Here is a 12,010-nt window from a genome sequence, read left to right on the forward strand (position 1 = left end):
TTTTAGGTTGAATGTTTGATTGATCAGTCAAAAATGTGATTCTATTGCTTTAAAAGATATCACGTTTGTTCATCAATAACTCTTGTGGTGACTTTTCTTTAAAGTTCTTTGCAAAAGTTTCAGCAACGAGTATTGGGAAAACAACGGTTGCCTCTGCATAGATTTTCACTGGCTTGGCGGTCACCTTGATCTTTCCCCAGGAGACAGCTTCGTCTGGACGAGCACCACTGTCGGAACCATCGAATTCCTGACCGGTGTTGAGGTACACTGCGAATTCCGCACCGTTTCTAAAGAGATTGGCGTTACAGATGTGATGCTTGATGACACCACCACCGAGAATGATCATACCGGTCTTCTTTGAGTAGATGGCGTGATTGTTGATATTACGAATATCGGTGATCAAATCCAACACTAAACCGGGCTTGTTGTACGAGTGGAAGTACATCATGTCACCGATGGAACCATCGGTAATCGCCGGACAAAACACTGGAATGTTATTCTTCCACGCCCAATAGTAGATTGACTCCTCGTTGTTGATCTCCTTTCCGAGACGATTGATCACACGCGACGGTGTCCAGAGAGTGCCGTTGTTGGTTTGCTCATCGACCATCTTATCCAAGATGGGCATGATCCAATCCTCAAACTTGCAGTAGTTGTCGTTGGGAACCAACAAGTTACCGATACGATTCAGTCCACGACGACGCAAGTCGGCACCTGGCAGCGAGAACTCTCCGAGATAGGTTGGAGCGAGACACTTGATGAAATCCTCTTCGACTCCACCGGCAGTCGTCACGAGGACGTCGACCATGCTGTGTTGCACGAGATAACGGATGGTTTCACGCACACCCGACGACACCAAGTTGGAGGTGTATCCCAAGAAGATCTTGGTACGTGTATTCTTTCGTTCCTCAACGTTGTTCTCCTCGCCTTCGGCCAACGGTTCGTCAGAGAGACGCCAATTCAACATACGATTGATCTCTTCGATTGCTTGACCCACTGAAGATGCTTGGAATCCAGTGTTGATATACGATTCGAATAGCTTACCATAGTCTACACCATTGTTGAAATCGTAACCCTTGATGGTTGGACGATTGGCAAGATCCTCTGGATTCGATTGGACAAAAACGAAATCCTTGGCACTTTGATCTAATTTTTCAAGTTTTTTTTATTATGAATGATTTAAACAATTAATATGACCTATCACTTTAATAACTATGTTATTATTGTTGTTGTTGCTTTACCATTATTCATCATTCTATAGATAATATTATTATTGCTACTACTATTATTACTGCTGCTAATGTTATGTTATTGTGTTATTAGTGTTAATGCTTTATTATTCTACTAGTAAAAAACTCTGAAAGTAGATATAAAGAAATATTGATTGGATTAAATAAGCTGTAAAGAAGACTGTGCTGTTATTAATCAACCATTCATAAATCTGAAATTGGTAATATACCAAAATTTAATGTTATATAATTTGAAATGTAAGTTGTAAGTTTACAAACCTTAAATGATTTGATTTTCGAAGGAACTCTTTTTATCATTAGCTTGACAAAAAAAACAATCGTTTTGCCCAAAAAAATAATTTTAATTGTTTTTTTTATTTTGAGAAATTTCAATGTTTTATTAACAATCTCATCACTATTTTCAAACACTTTAATTAATTTCAAGTTACAATTTTCAAGATATAAGTTTGATGCAAACTACGCTTTGTATTTATTCTAACCTCAAGTTTGCATCAGTGTTGAGAAATTTTAAATTTCCTTTATAAAAAAATAATTAAATTAAACTCAAATTAAAATATTCATTCTAATAAATAATTAAGTTGGATATTAAAATATCTATGTTTCAATTTAAATAAGATAATTAAAAAAAACCTAGAATTTAAATTGATTACCACCATTATTATTTTATTTTTACTTATTTTTTCTTATTTTTTTCTAATTTTTTTGTTGATTCACAATGATTCACAGAGTTTTAATGGGCACACACAACACTCAAAAACAAATGTTTTTTTTTTACTTAACACCATTCCATTATTAAAGTTCTCACTTTTTAAATGAAGTGGATAAATTAAGAATATACTATAATTATAATATAGAATATCTAAATATAAAAATGTCAGAGTTGAATAATAATAATAATAAAGATGGTGAAAGAAAAAACAACGAAAGTAAAGAAAAATCAAATGATATAGTTAGTTCAATTGTAAATGATTTGATCGATGGAATCATTTGTTGTTTGAAGAAAGACGCTAGATATGATCTAATCGATTGCAAAGAAGAGAAGAATCAACAACAACTACAAAAAGAACAACCGATAAACAACGATATCCTATTCACAACAATAAAACACATACAAACTCAAGAAACTTCAAACCAACCAAACAAAATAATATATTACCGACAAGAAAGTGAAACAATCAATCGAAATCAAACAGAGACTGTTATTTGGCAACCAAGAGTATTAAAACAAGTTAAAAACGATTGGTATGTAATAGATCCTATAACTATCCCTCCTTGTCAATCACTTTAAAACGAAACGCTGCAATTGTATATCACCAAAACGAAAAAAAAAAAACGAAAGAACGAAAAAACGTCAAAATTTTCATATGCATAAAACATTTTCGTTTTTATTTTTTTTGCATAAGCAATTTTGGTCTAAGCGAAATTCAGTGAAAAATTGATCAATACAAAAAAAAAAAAAAAAAAAACTTGATTTTATATTAATTTGTTATTTTATTTATTTAGCTGTGGATATTATAGTTTATTTAATGGTATTTCCGTTTATAAATCATGTATTGCCAATAGCTTTGAAGATAGAGATAGTTATTTTAAGAGAATGACATGTCGTCCTTTGTTTTGGCATATCTATTCGATAGCTTTGAATCTACTGGTACAAAAAGCAAGATTGGCAAAGAAGACATACTATCCGTGGAATGAAAAGTACATTGTAAAAGGTATAATGGAGCGTTGCTACATCGAGTATTTGCTGTCGAATGACAATGTTATATCCCGACAGAAATATCCTATCACTGTTTTACCGGATTGGGCAATTGATTCGCTGCGAAACAATCGAGTACCACTGGAGGAGATCAACGAGCTGCGCACCGTCTCCAAACGATTCAAAGACAACGATAGCTACTGTCATATATTCATGATTGGTGTAGCTGTGCATTGGATATCGATGGTGGTGAACAAGCGAAACAACCAATCGGAGATCATCGTACTCGACAGCAGGAATCACGACTTGATGGCTGGAACCGACGAATACTTCCAATCACTCATAGACAAACATCCCGAGGTGCCAGAGAGAATGAAGAATGGTTATCTAATTTCATTGAAAGATCCTAAATACATTGTAAAGTAAGTCATCATTAAATAACAATATAAAATCATTGTATAATAGTACTAATTATTACTACTACTACTACTACTACTATTTTCATTATTAGAATTCTTCAAGATTGTATACTTGGAGATAAAGATATTGTTAAAGAGATTATAGATATAAACTTGAATGGATTCCTTGATAATTACTATCAATATGTGAATCCGATTGATTCAGTATCGATACACGAATCACTAGATTTAAATGATATTAAAATGGTACAATTAATACATTGGCTTGAGAACTATTGGCCACCATCAGTAATCGAACATAATATTGTAAGTAATTTAAAACAAACAATCAAACCTGGTTAACATTATTACCATATAATAATTAACATTTATATTTATCTAATATATCATACATAGTGTCAAGTATTAGATTGCATTATAAAGAGTAAAGAAGATATGAACGATATAATTCATCAAAATACATTGGAATCATTCTCAAAGTGGACCAAAGATTTGTCTAATCACAGTCTTGCAACTTCCGAAATTAATTTATTAAAACGATTTTCAACTACAGTCGAGTGGTTTCAATATAAATTTATTAGACCCTCATAAATTAAATAAATAATCGATAATAAAAGAATATAAGAGAGAGATATAGTTATTTTATTTAAATATAAATAAATGAATGATTAATCATTATTCTGACTCACGCTCTGAGGATGTTCATTAAAAAAAGTTTTATCATTTTTTATTTTATTTTTTTTGTTTTTTAAAATATAATAATAATAATTAATTATTAGAGAATGAGTAATTTTGTTTCAAATAATAATAAGAGAAGATGGGTATATGATGCTACTGTTGGATCACAGGGAAGTAGTACATACGACAGTAAATCAGCAGCTGCTGTTTCTAAATCACCGATTCCAATGATCGCTGCCACCAATGCTGCTGTTGCAAGTAGTAGTGGTGCTGCTGCAAATACAAACAATGAAGTTTTAATGAATAAGGTAATAATAATAATAATAATAATAATAACGATAATCGCTAATATATATCATGATGTTCAGTAAAAACTAACAACAAGTTTGATCAATATATATATAATATTATAGAAAGGTTGGGAAGTTGCAAAATCACCAGCAAAGAGTATATTTATGACAGGTTTCCTATTGTGGATGATAGGTAGTGGTATCAGTATTTTCACAATGCCAGTTATTATCTACTCTGTTATCAACCCAATTAAAGCTATATTTCAAACAAACAACTGTAATATCGATCGAATCAAACCATTCAACTTCTTTAAAAATAACAAATAGTAACTAGATGTACTAACTTACAATCATCTCAATATACATTCTCTCATCTATACTATTATCATTGTTATATTATTTAGTATTCAGCAGATTCAAAGGAAATGAAACACTTCAAATGAAAATCACATATATTGCTATTCAACTTGGTCTTCTCGCAGTTGCACTCTACAAGTGTTCGAGTATGGGATTACTGCCTATTACACCATCCGATTGGATTTCAAGTTTACCATTAAAGATTGTAAGTTATGAACTTTTTATTGTTTGTTTTTACTTTTGAATAACGATAACTAACTTGTTTATATGAACATCAAATATCAAATATCAATAGAATTTAGATTTCTCAAGTGGTTCATTTGTAAATTGAAGATAGTTAGATAGATTAAAACAAAGAAATAATAAATAATAATTAAAAAAGTATTTATAAATATTATATATATATTACTATACAGAGAGGTTGTTGGCAAAGTTAACCACCACTCACAGGTGGAATTATAGCAACTTCATCTCTCTTTTTTATTTCTAAATCATTGGATCTATCGATGTATTCTAAATTAACAGCTACCATACATACATCCAATAACTAAATATTAATAATAATAATAATAATTATAGTAGTAGTAATTATTAATACCTTTTTCTAATGATTCAATTTCAAATTTAATTGTATTACATTTGATATATTTGGGTATTTAAGCTTTAGCTCTGATATTAGTTGGTGTGTTGTACATTTATTGGCAGGTAGATTTACAATCACTGAATCATCTTTCGAATGTTCACCAAGAATCATTTCTTTTACTTTGGCAAATAAAAGACATTTGATTTCGATTGTATTTGGTTTATCTGTTGTTGTATCTGTAGTTGACATTGTTCTTAATATTAGAACTGAAAAAAAATAATTTATTAAAAAAACTTATTTTTTTTTTAAAATATATTTATTTTTTAAAAATCTACCTATTATTCTTAATAAATCTTTTATAAGTTCCTTGTATCCATCTTCTTATTTTTTAGAAATTAGTTTATATTTCATTTTTGATGTATAATTGTAAGTTAATAATTTAAAAAAAAAAATAGAAAAAAAAACGCAATTATTATGTCTTTTAAATTAATTAACACGAAAAACACACTTCACACACAATGAAAAATTAGATTTATTATTATTAAGATCCGTTTTTTTAAATTTCATTTATTCTTTTTTCTTTCTATTATTTTATATTTATATTATTTTATTATTTTAGTATAATTTGATAGATTTACAATAATAAATAGTTACAGATATAAAAAAGTATTAGATTAAATTGTAATAATATATATATTTTTTGTAGTTTAGTTTTGTTTTTTTTTTTTTTTAGGTTGTTGTAGTATTAGCATTATCGTTGTTGAATTGATATCATCATGTTATCACCAATTTTAAGAAAGAGTAGTAATACAGTTGTATTATCACCGCAATTAAGATCTATCTCGACAAGATCATTTTCGTCAAGCTTTAGCATTGGTGGTGGTGGCATAAAGAGCAGTAATAAAACACTCAACCATAAGAGTAGCACTACCAGTTTCTTTACATCCTCAGATAACTGTAGAAAACCAAATGTTAATAGCAATTACTTTTCTTCACAACCAATTACAAACAACAAGAGTCAACATTCTAATTTCTTTGGTCTAAGAGAATTTTCGACTACAACTCCACAAACTCCACAAACTCCACAAACTCCACACGAGGAAAAACAACAACAACAAAAAGAATCGAATGACAACAACAACAACAACAACGATAACAATCAACAAGAAGAAAAAACAAAAAAGAAAGAGTAGCAAATTCGGTAGAACATTGCTATTGTTAACTGGTTCGGCTACATTAGCTTCCTATCTTTACTTCAAAGTCAATGGTCAAGATGTTAAAGTAAGTGTTTTCTTTAATAATAACAACAATCTGAATAAATGAACTTATAGTTATTATTATTATAGTTGGAATATTTAAAGAGAATTCCATTTAGAGTTACTTCTAATCTTTGGGGAAGAATGGCAAACATTGAAGTACCAGTTAGTTTGAGACCGACCGTCTATGGAACCTATGCATCTTTGTTTGGTGTAAAGGTTGACGAAGCCGAGAAACCACTCATTGAATATCCATCGTTGGCTGCATTCTTCTGTCGTAGACTCAAGAAAGACGCCAGAAAGATTGACGACGCCGCTCCACTTGTCAGTCCGGTCGACGGTAAAGTTATTTACTACGGTCCAGTGACAGGTGACTCTCTCGAGCAGGTCAAGGGTATCAATTACTCGCTCACTCATTTCCTGGGTGACAATGAAATCAAGCAAATCGAGAACAAGAACTTGTACCACGTCGGAATCTACTTGTCACCGGGAGACTACCACGGAATTCACAGTCCTTGCCAATGGACTATCAAAGAAAGAAACCACTTCCCTGGCTATCTATTCCCCGTTGCCAAGGTGGCGGTCGACAACATCCCAGGACTGTTTGCACTCAATGAAAGAGTGGTGTTGGCTGGTCAATGGCGTCACGGATTCTTCTCTTTGACACCAGTCGGTGCATCAAACGTCGGAACCATTGAAATGGATTTCGATAAAGTAGGTGAAATACACTTCTTCTCTTTCCCAAAACCAATATTAACTAGTTTTGCTTTTTTGAATATTTTAGGGATTAAAAACCAATAATCAAAATGATAAGTATGGAAGTCCAGAAAACTACTATTTCAAATCATATTCTCCACAAATCAGCCAACAAAAAGGTGAAGAACTTGCATTCTTTAAGATGGGATCTACAGTCATCTTGATCTTCGAAGTACCAAAAGATCAAAAGTTCGAATTCGATCTTAAACCAGGTCAATCTGTCATTCTTGGTCAATCTATTGGTAAATTAGAAAAGAAATAAAAAGAATATATAAAAAAATAATAAAAATAAGACTTTATAAAGTAAACAATATTGTTTTTTTTTTTTAATATTTGTTTTTTATTTAATTAATTTAAAAAGATATGTACATTTTTAATTGGTTGGTTGGTTGATTAATTGTTTTAAAAAAAAAAAAAAAAATAGACCAAATTTGGGTCGGGATCAACCAGTCAGGTTAATCTTATTATTGTGTCATGTTGTTGATGTTGTTTACTTTGATGCCTTGGTCTTCTTGGTTGATTTGGTGGCAGATTTCTTTGCCTTGGTGGTGCTTGCCTTTGCCTTGGTAACTGTTGCCTTTGCTTTGGTGGTAGTTGCTTTCTTGGTAGCCTAAATTAAAAATAAAATTGACAAAAAAAAAAAATTAATATTTTTTCACCAGGATTCAATTTCACTTTTGGTAATAATAATTTCATTCAATGAATAAAATTAAATAGTGTAAAATTAAAAAGTAAATAATAATCATATTTGATAAGGGTATGATGTGGAGTTGATAGTAGTTGATTTGTTATAAAAAATAATTGGTCAATTCAATCTTTTGTTAATATTAAAAAATAAAAATTAACAAAAAAAAAATAATAAATGTTATATGTGATAAAAATAATATAAAAATGAAGGTATAAAAATAATATAAAATTAGGTAGGTAGGTATAGAGTATAGATAGATTGTTGTTGTTGTTGTTGTGTTGCTAATGCACATTGAATAATGGTGGTTTGATATTGGTGGGGAGCAATAACAAAATATAACAGAAAAAAAAACTAAGTTGTTGTGGAGTTGAGTTGAAAAAAAAAATTAGTAAATTTTTTTTTTTTTTCCTCACATAAAATTTGGTTTTTATATGAGAACATACCTTTGGCTTGACAACTGCTCTCTTGACAGTGGCGGTCTCTGATTCTATTGAGGTGGATAATAATTAATCCAAAATATATGATTAGATAGTGCTCGACGAGATACATCCGACGATGTAAAAATGGTTTACCTACCTTCTGGATATCCAAGACGCTTTGGTGGAGTAATGGTACGAGTGCGAGTAGCAGATGGTAGTACAATTGCTACTGGGGTCTTACGAGCGGCTGGCTTCTTTCTCTCGGTCTTTTTGGTGGTATCGGTCGACATGGTTGATGATCTACTCTCTAAGCGGAACGTATTCAGATTGGTTTGGAATTGGTTGGTTTGGAAATGATAGGATAACTTTGTTGTACAATCGAAACTACTCTCTGTTGAAATAGAATGGCGATGAGCTAGATGATTCGAATGCTTGACGTTAGCGATTTGATGAGGTGATAGGCGACAACGCTGAGAGTCACCAAAAATTTATTTTGCTACTCACGGATTAAAATCTCTTTTCTATATATCCTTTCAAAGATAATTATAAATTTATTTTGATTAATGAAATAAAGAAATTAATTATTTTGACAAAACACATTTTGGAAAAAAAAAAAAATCTTTTTTCAAATTAAAATTTATTTAATTTTTTGTGTTTTTTTTTCAAAAATTCAAATTTGAATTAAAATTTTCTCAACAGTTACATGGTGTGTTTGTTTTTATTTTTGAAATTTTATTTTCAATTTTTTTTAATTTCGAGAGTAACGGTTAAAAAAAAAAAAAAAAGGGTGTGGTTTCAAAAAGTTTTTTGCAATTATATTTTTGGTTTTTAATTATTTTTGCAATCACTTTTTTTTTCTTTTTGTATATCTTGTTGAATGGGTGTGATTGATCAATTAAAAATGATTTTTTAAAAAAAAAGAAACTGAGAGCCAATTTCTGCTTGCCGATCACAAAAAAAAAATCGAAAAAAACAAAGAAAAAGATAAAACAAAGATTTATAAAATTATATAAAACAAACAAAATTTATAATTACTTTACTTTACTTTTTTTTTTGCATCATTAGATACTATCAGATTATAATTATTTCTTATTTTTTACATTTTATTTTAATATATATATAAATTAATGGTTGTCGTTCAAAAATCATTAAAAATGGATATACTACAAGTACCACATTTAATATTAAAGTATATCATTTCACATTTGGATACAGTAGATAAAATATGTTTTGTAATATCCTCTAAAAGATGGTATGAGGAAAGATCTAGTTATCTTACCCTACCAATAGACGATATGATGCGTAATCCATCAGACTTCAATCGTTGCTATATATTTATGAAATCTTTTCTTGAACAAATGCATATTACAGAGAGAAAGAAAATAATAGATCCATATTATGACATAGATCAATGTATTTATCAATTTATTTATTTATTTATTTATTTTTATATATAAAAATAGGAGTAACCTTCCTTTCATTAACACATTTTTTATTTTTTAATTTTTAATTTTTAATTTTTATATTTAATTTTAATTTTAAATTTAATAGTATCACAATTAATAAAGGGAATATCAAATACTGTAACACATTTAAGATTCGGCCCTAATTTCAACGATATAATACCACCTAATTTGATACCGAATCACATAACACATCTCCATTTTGGCTACGATTTCAATCAAGAGCTGAAATTGAATCTAATTCCAAGTTCCTGTGTGTTTTTGCAGTTTGGCCACGAGTTTAACAGTAAGATTCAAATTGGTGCCATTCCAGAGTCGGTAACCAAACTCATATTCGGCTATGACTTTAATCAAAAGCTGCAACCAGGAATGATACCGATCGGTGTTAAATATCTAAAGTTTGGTGATCACTTTGTTCAGGGTTTGGAGCTTGGTACTCTTCCACAAACCATCACACACTTGGAATTTGGTTATTTTTACAATGGTTTCATCAAGAAGAATATATTACCTTCAGGTTTAACTCATTTAACATTCGGTGGATATTATAATCAATCATTACCAAAAGGTAGGGAAAAGTGACTCTGGGAGATGTTATAACGCCTTTCAAAAAAACAAAGTTATCTAACAATATTAAATTATACATAGGTGTTTTACCAAATGGTTTAGTTTATTTAAAGTTTGGATATAGATTTAATCACCGTTTGGATTCATTACCGGACACACTTAAAGTTTTGATTTTTGGAAAGTATTATAATTATAGTTTGCGAGATTTGATACCAAGTTCCACTCATACTTTGGAGCTGGGTGCCTATTTCAATTCATTTACCACGAAATCACTGCTTTCCACCATAAAATATTTAAGATTCACAGAGGACAACGAGATGGGATACACTAAGGTGGTACCTAAAGGTTTCTTGTTGTCATCGATCGACACACTTTGTGTACCAACTCAGTTTTTCCAACACAACAGCCTAGAGACAATATCATCACACATTAAAAATATTATTATTGAGAAGGATGGCGAGGCACTGCACATCCGTTTGCTATCAAAAGATTACGCATTGGCACTGACGAAAAATGTAATTGGTGGATTCATTTCCACCAAGCAATTGAATCAATTGGTTAATGCAGATATCATGACAATCGTTAAAAAGATAAATGCTAAACTATTCAAGTAGTTTAAATACAATCTAATCAAAGATTTTTAAATTTTGATTTTTTTTAAATATTATAAATTACTGTTAATTTATTTATTTAGTTATGTTTTAATATTAATATATTGTATATACAGTTATAGTTTAAATTAAAAAAGGATTGAATATAAAGTTTAAAAGAACTCTTCTTTGACCACCAAACCATTGTTATTCCATTGTTGGATTGCCCATTGAGTCTTGGTGGCTTTATGACCTCCATATGTGAAATCCATATACATTTCATAGGCTGTGTTATTTCCATCAACCAATAATTTAAGAACTATTTTTATTATAATTATTAATATTGATTGTTTTGTTAAGTTAAATTCATTAATTAAAATGAAAATTTATAATACATACGTTTTACTTCATGAATGGTTGCATTATTGACAAAACCTTCTTCAGCTTTTCTGTTTTGATCTTTTCCAACTCTGTTTGTGTTGTCACCTTTCTCGTACATCACAACATCATCAGCATAATATTTCTCAAAGACATCCAAAATCTTGTTGGATTCGATACCTTTGATGATTGCTTCAATATTTGATCTAATATTTATGGACATTTTTAATTGGATAATTAGTTTTTAAATAAAATATTTGAAAAAAAGGATATTTATATTATATATTTATTTATTAATTTTTAATTTAATTGTTTGTTTTGGTAATGATATGATTATTGCACTAAAGATTACTATTTATAATTTTTTGTAAAAAAAATATTAAAATAAAAGAGATTAAAGAATTCTGTTATTCTATTTCCTTCTGTATAAAATTTGTAAAAATTGGGGGTGATGATATTCAAAATCATTTTACTTCCTGAACATACAAGTTAAGTTTTTGTTTTCTAAAATATTTTATTCTAAAACCGATATGTACAACTATATATTATTAATAGGTTAATAATTACTTTATTTAATTTAATAAAATAAAAATCTAAAAGTTTTTTTTTTTTTTTTTTTTGAT

The 12,010-nt window shown here is 29.6% G+C and overlaps 9 protein-coding genes across 9 annotated transcripts; 5 read left to right on the forward strand and 4 right to left on the reverse strand.

The window, feature by feature from the left end:
- Positions 1–49: 49 nt before the first annotated feature.
- dhps (deoxyhypusine synthase family protein) lies at positions 50–1,547 on the reverse strand (the record flags this gene model as incomplete). Its single annotated transcript, XM_020571994.1, has 2 exons — positions 50–1,146; positions 1,460–1,547. The coding sequence occupies 2 exons, from the start codon at positions 1,545–1,547 to the stop codon at positions 50–52; spliced, it is 1,185 nt and encodes a 394-aa protein (XP_020437852.1).
- Positions 1,548–2,121: 574 nt separating this feature from the next.
- Positions 2,122–3,956, forward strand: PPL_00977 (uncharacterized protein; the record flags this gene model as incomplete). The annotated part of the gene is made up of 5 exons (XM_020571995.1): positions 2,122–2,492; positions 2,754–2,987; positions 3,173–3,228; positions 3,412–3,671; positions 3,762–3,956. The coding sequence occupies 5 exons, from the start codon at positions 2,122–2,124 to the stop codon at positions 3,954–3,956; spliced, it is 1,116 nt and encodes a 371-aa protein (XP_020437853.1).
- A 191-nt stretch (positions 3,957–4,147) lies between these two features.
- Positions 4,148–5,021, forward strand: PPL_00978 (ER membrane protein complex subunit 4; the record flags this gene model as incomplete). The annotated part of the gene is made up of 4 exons (XM_020571996.1): positions 4,148–4,351; positions 4,457–4,610; positions 4,738–4,895; positions 4,986–5,021. 4 exons carry the CDS (start codon positions 4,148–4,150, stop codon positions 5,019–5,021), a joined length of 552 nt encoding a protein of 183 aa, XP_020437854.1.
- A 102-nt stretch (positions 5,022–5,123) lies between these two features.
- mocs2s (MoaD/ThiS family protein) lies at positions 5,124–5,522 on the reverse strand (the record flags this gene model as incomplete). The annotated part of the gene is made up of 2 exons (XM_020571997.1): positions 5,124–5,237; positions 5,328–5,522. 2 exons carry the CDS (start codon positions 5,520–5,522, stop codon positions 5,124–5,126), a joined length of 309 nt encoding a protein of 102 aa, XP_020437855.1.
- A 527-nt stretch (positions 5,523–6,049) lies between these two features.
- Positions 6,050–6,466, forward strand: PPL_00980 (uncharacterized protein; the record flags this gene model as incomplete). The annotated part of the gene is made up of 1 exon (XM_020571998.1): positions 6,050–6,466. The coding sequence occupies one exon, from the start codon at positions 6,050–6,052 to the stop codon at positions 6,464–6,466; it is 417 nt and encodes a 138-aa protein (XP_020437856.1).
- Positions 6,467–6,673: 207 nt separating this feature from the next.
- Positions 6,674–7,547, forward strand: PPL_00981 (phosphatidylserine decarboxylase; the record flags this gene model as incomplete). The annotated part of the gene is made up of 2 exons (XM_020571999.1): positions 6,674–7,243; positions 7,314–7,547. The coding sequence occupies 2 exons, from the start codon at positions 6,674–6,676 to the stop codon at positions 7,545–7,547; spliced, it is 804 nt and encodes a 267-aa protein (XP_020437857.1).
- Positions 7,548–7,775: 228 nt separating this feature from the next.
- Positions 7,776–8,682, reverse strand: PPL_00982 (uncharacterized protein; the record flags this gene model as incomplete). Its single annotated transcript, XM_020572000.1, has 3 exons — positions 7,776–7,895; positions 8,417–8,460; positions 8,550–8,682. The coding sequence occupies 3 exons, from the start codon at positions 8,680–8,682 to the stop codon at positions 7,776–7,778; spliced, it is 297 nt and encodes a 98-aa protein (XP_020437858.1).
- An 864-nt stretch (positions 8,683–9,546) lies between these two features.
- Positions 9,547–11,033, forward strand: PPL_00983 (FNIP repeat-containing protein; the record flags this gene model as incomplete). The annotated part of the gene is made up of 3 exons (XM_020572001.1): positions 9,547–9,805; positions 9,944–10,430; positions 10,616–11,033. The coding sequence occupies 3 exons, from the start codon at positions 9,547–9,549 to the stop codon at positions 11,031–11,033; spliced, it is 1,164 nt and encodes a 387-aa protein (XP_020437859.1).
- Positions 11,034–11,182: 149 nt separating this feature from the next.
- PPL_00984 (uncharacterized protein) lies at positions 11,183–11,610 on the reverse strand (the record flags this gene model as incomplete). Its single annotated transcript, XM_020572002.1, has 2 exons — positions 11,183–11,328; positions 11,409–11,610. The coding sequence occupies 2 exons, from the start codon at positions 11,608–11,610 to the stop codon at positions 11,183–11,185; spliced, it is 348 nt and encodes a 115-aa protein (XP_020437860.1).
- Positions 11,611–12,010: the final 400 nt, after the last annotated feature.

Source organism: Heterostelium album, assembly GCF_000004825.1.
Source record: "Heterostelium album PN500 unplaced genomic scaffold PPL_contig1, whole genome shotgun sequence".
Taxonomy (NCBI): Eukaryota; Evosea; class Eumycetozoa; order Acytosteliales; family Acytosteliaceae; genus Heterostelium; species Heterostelium album.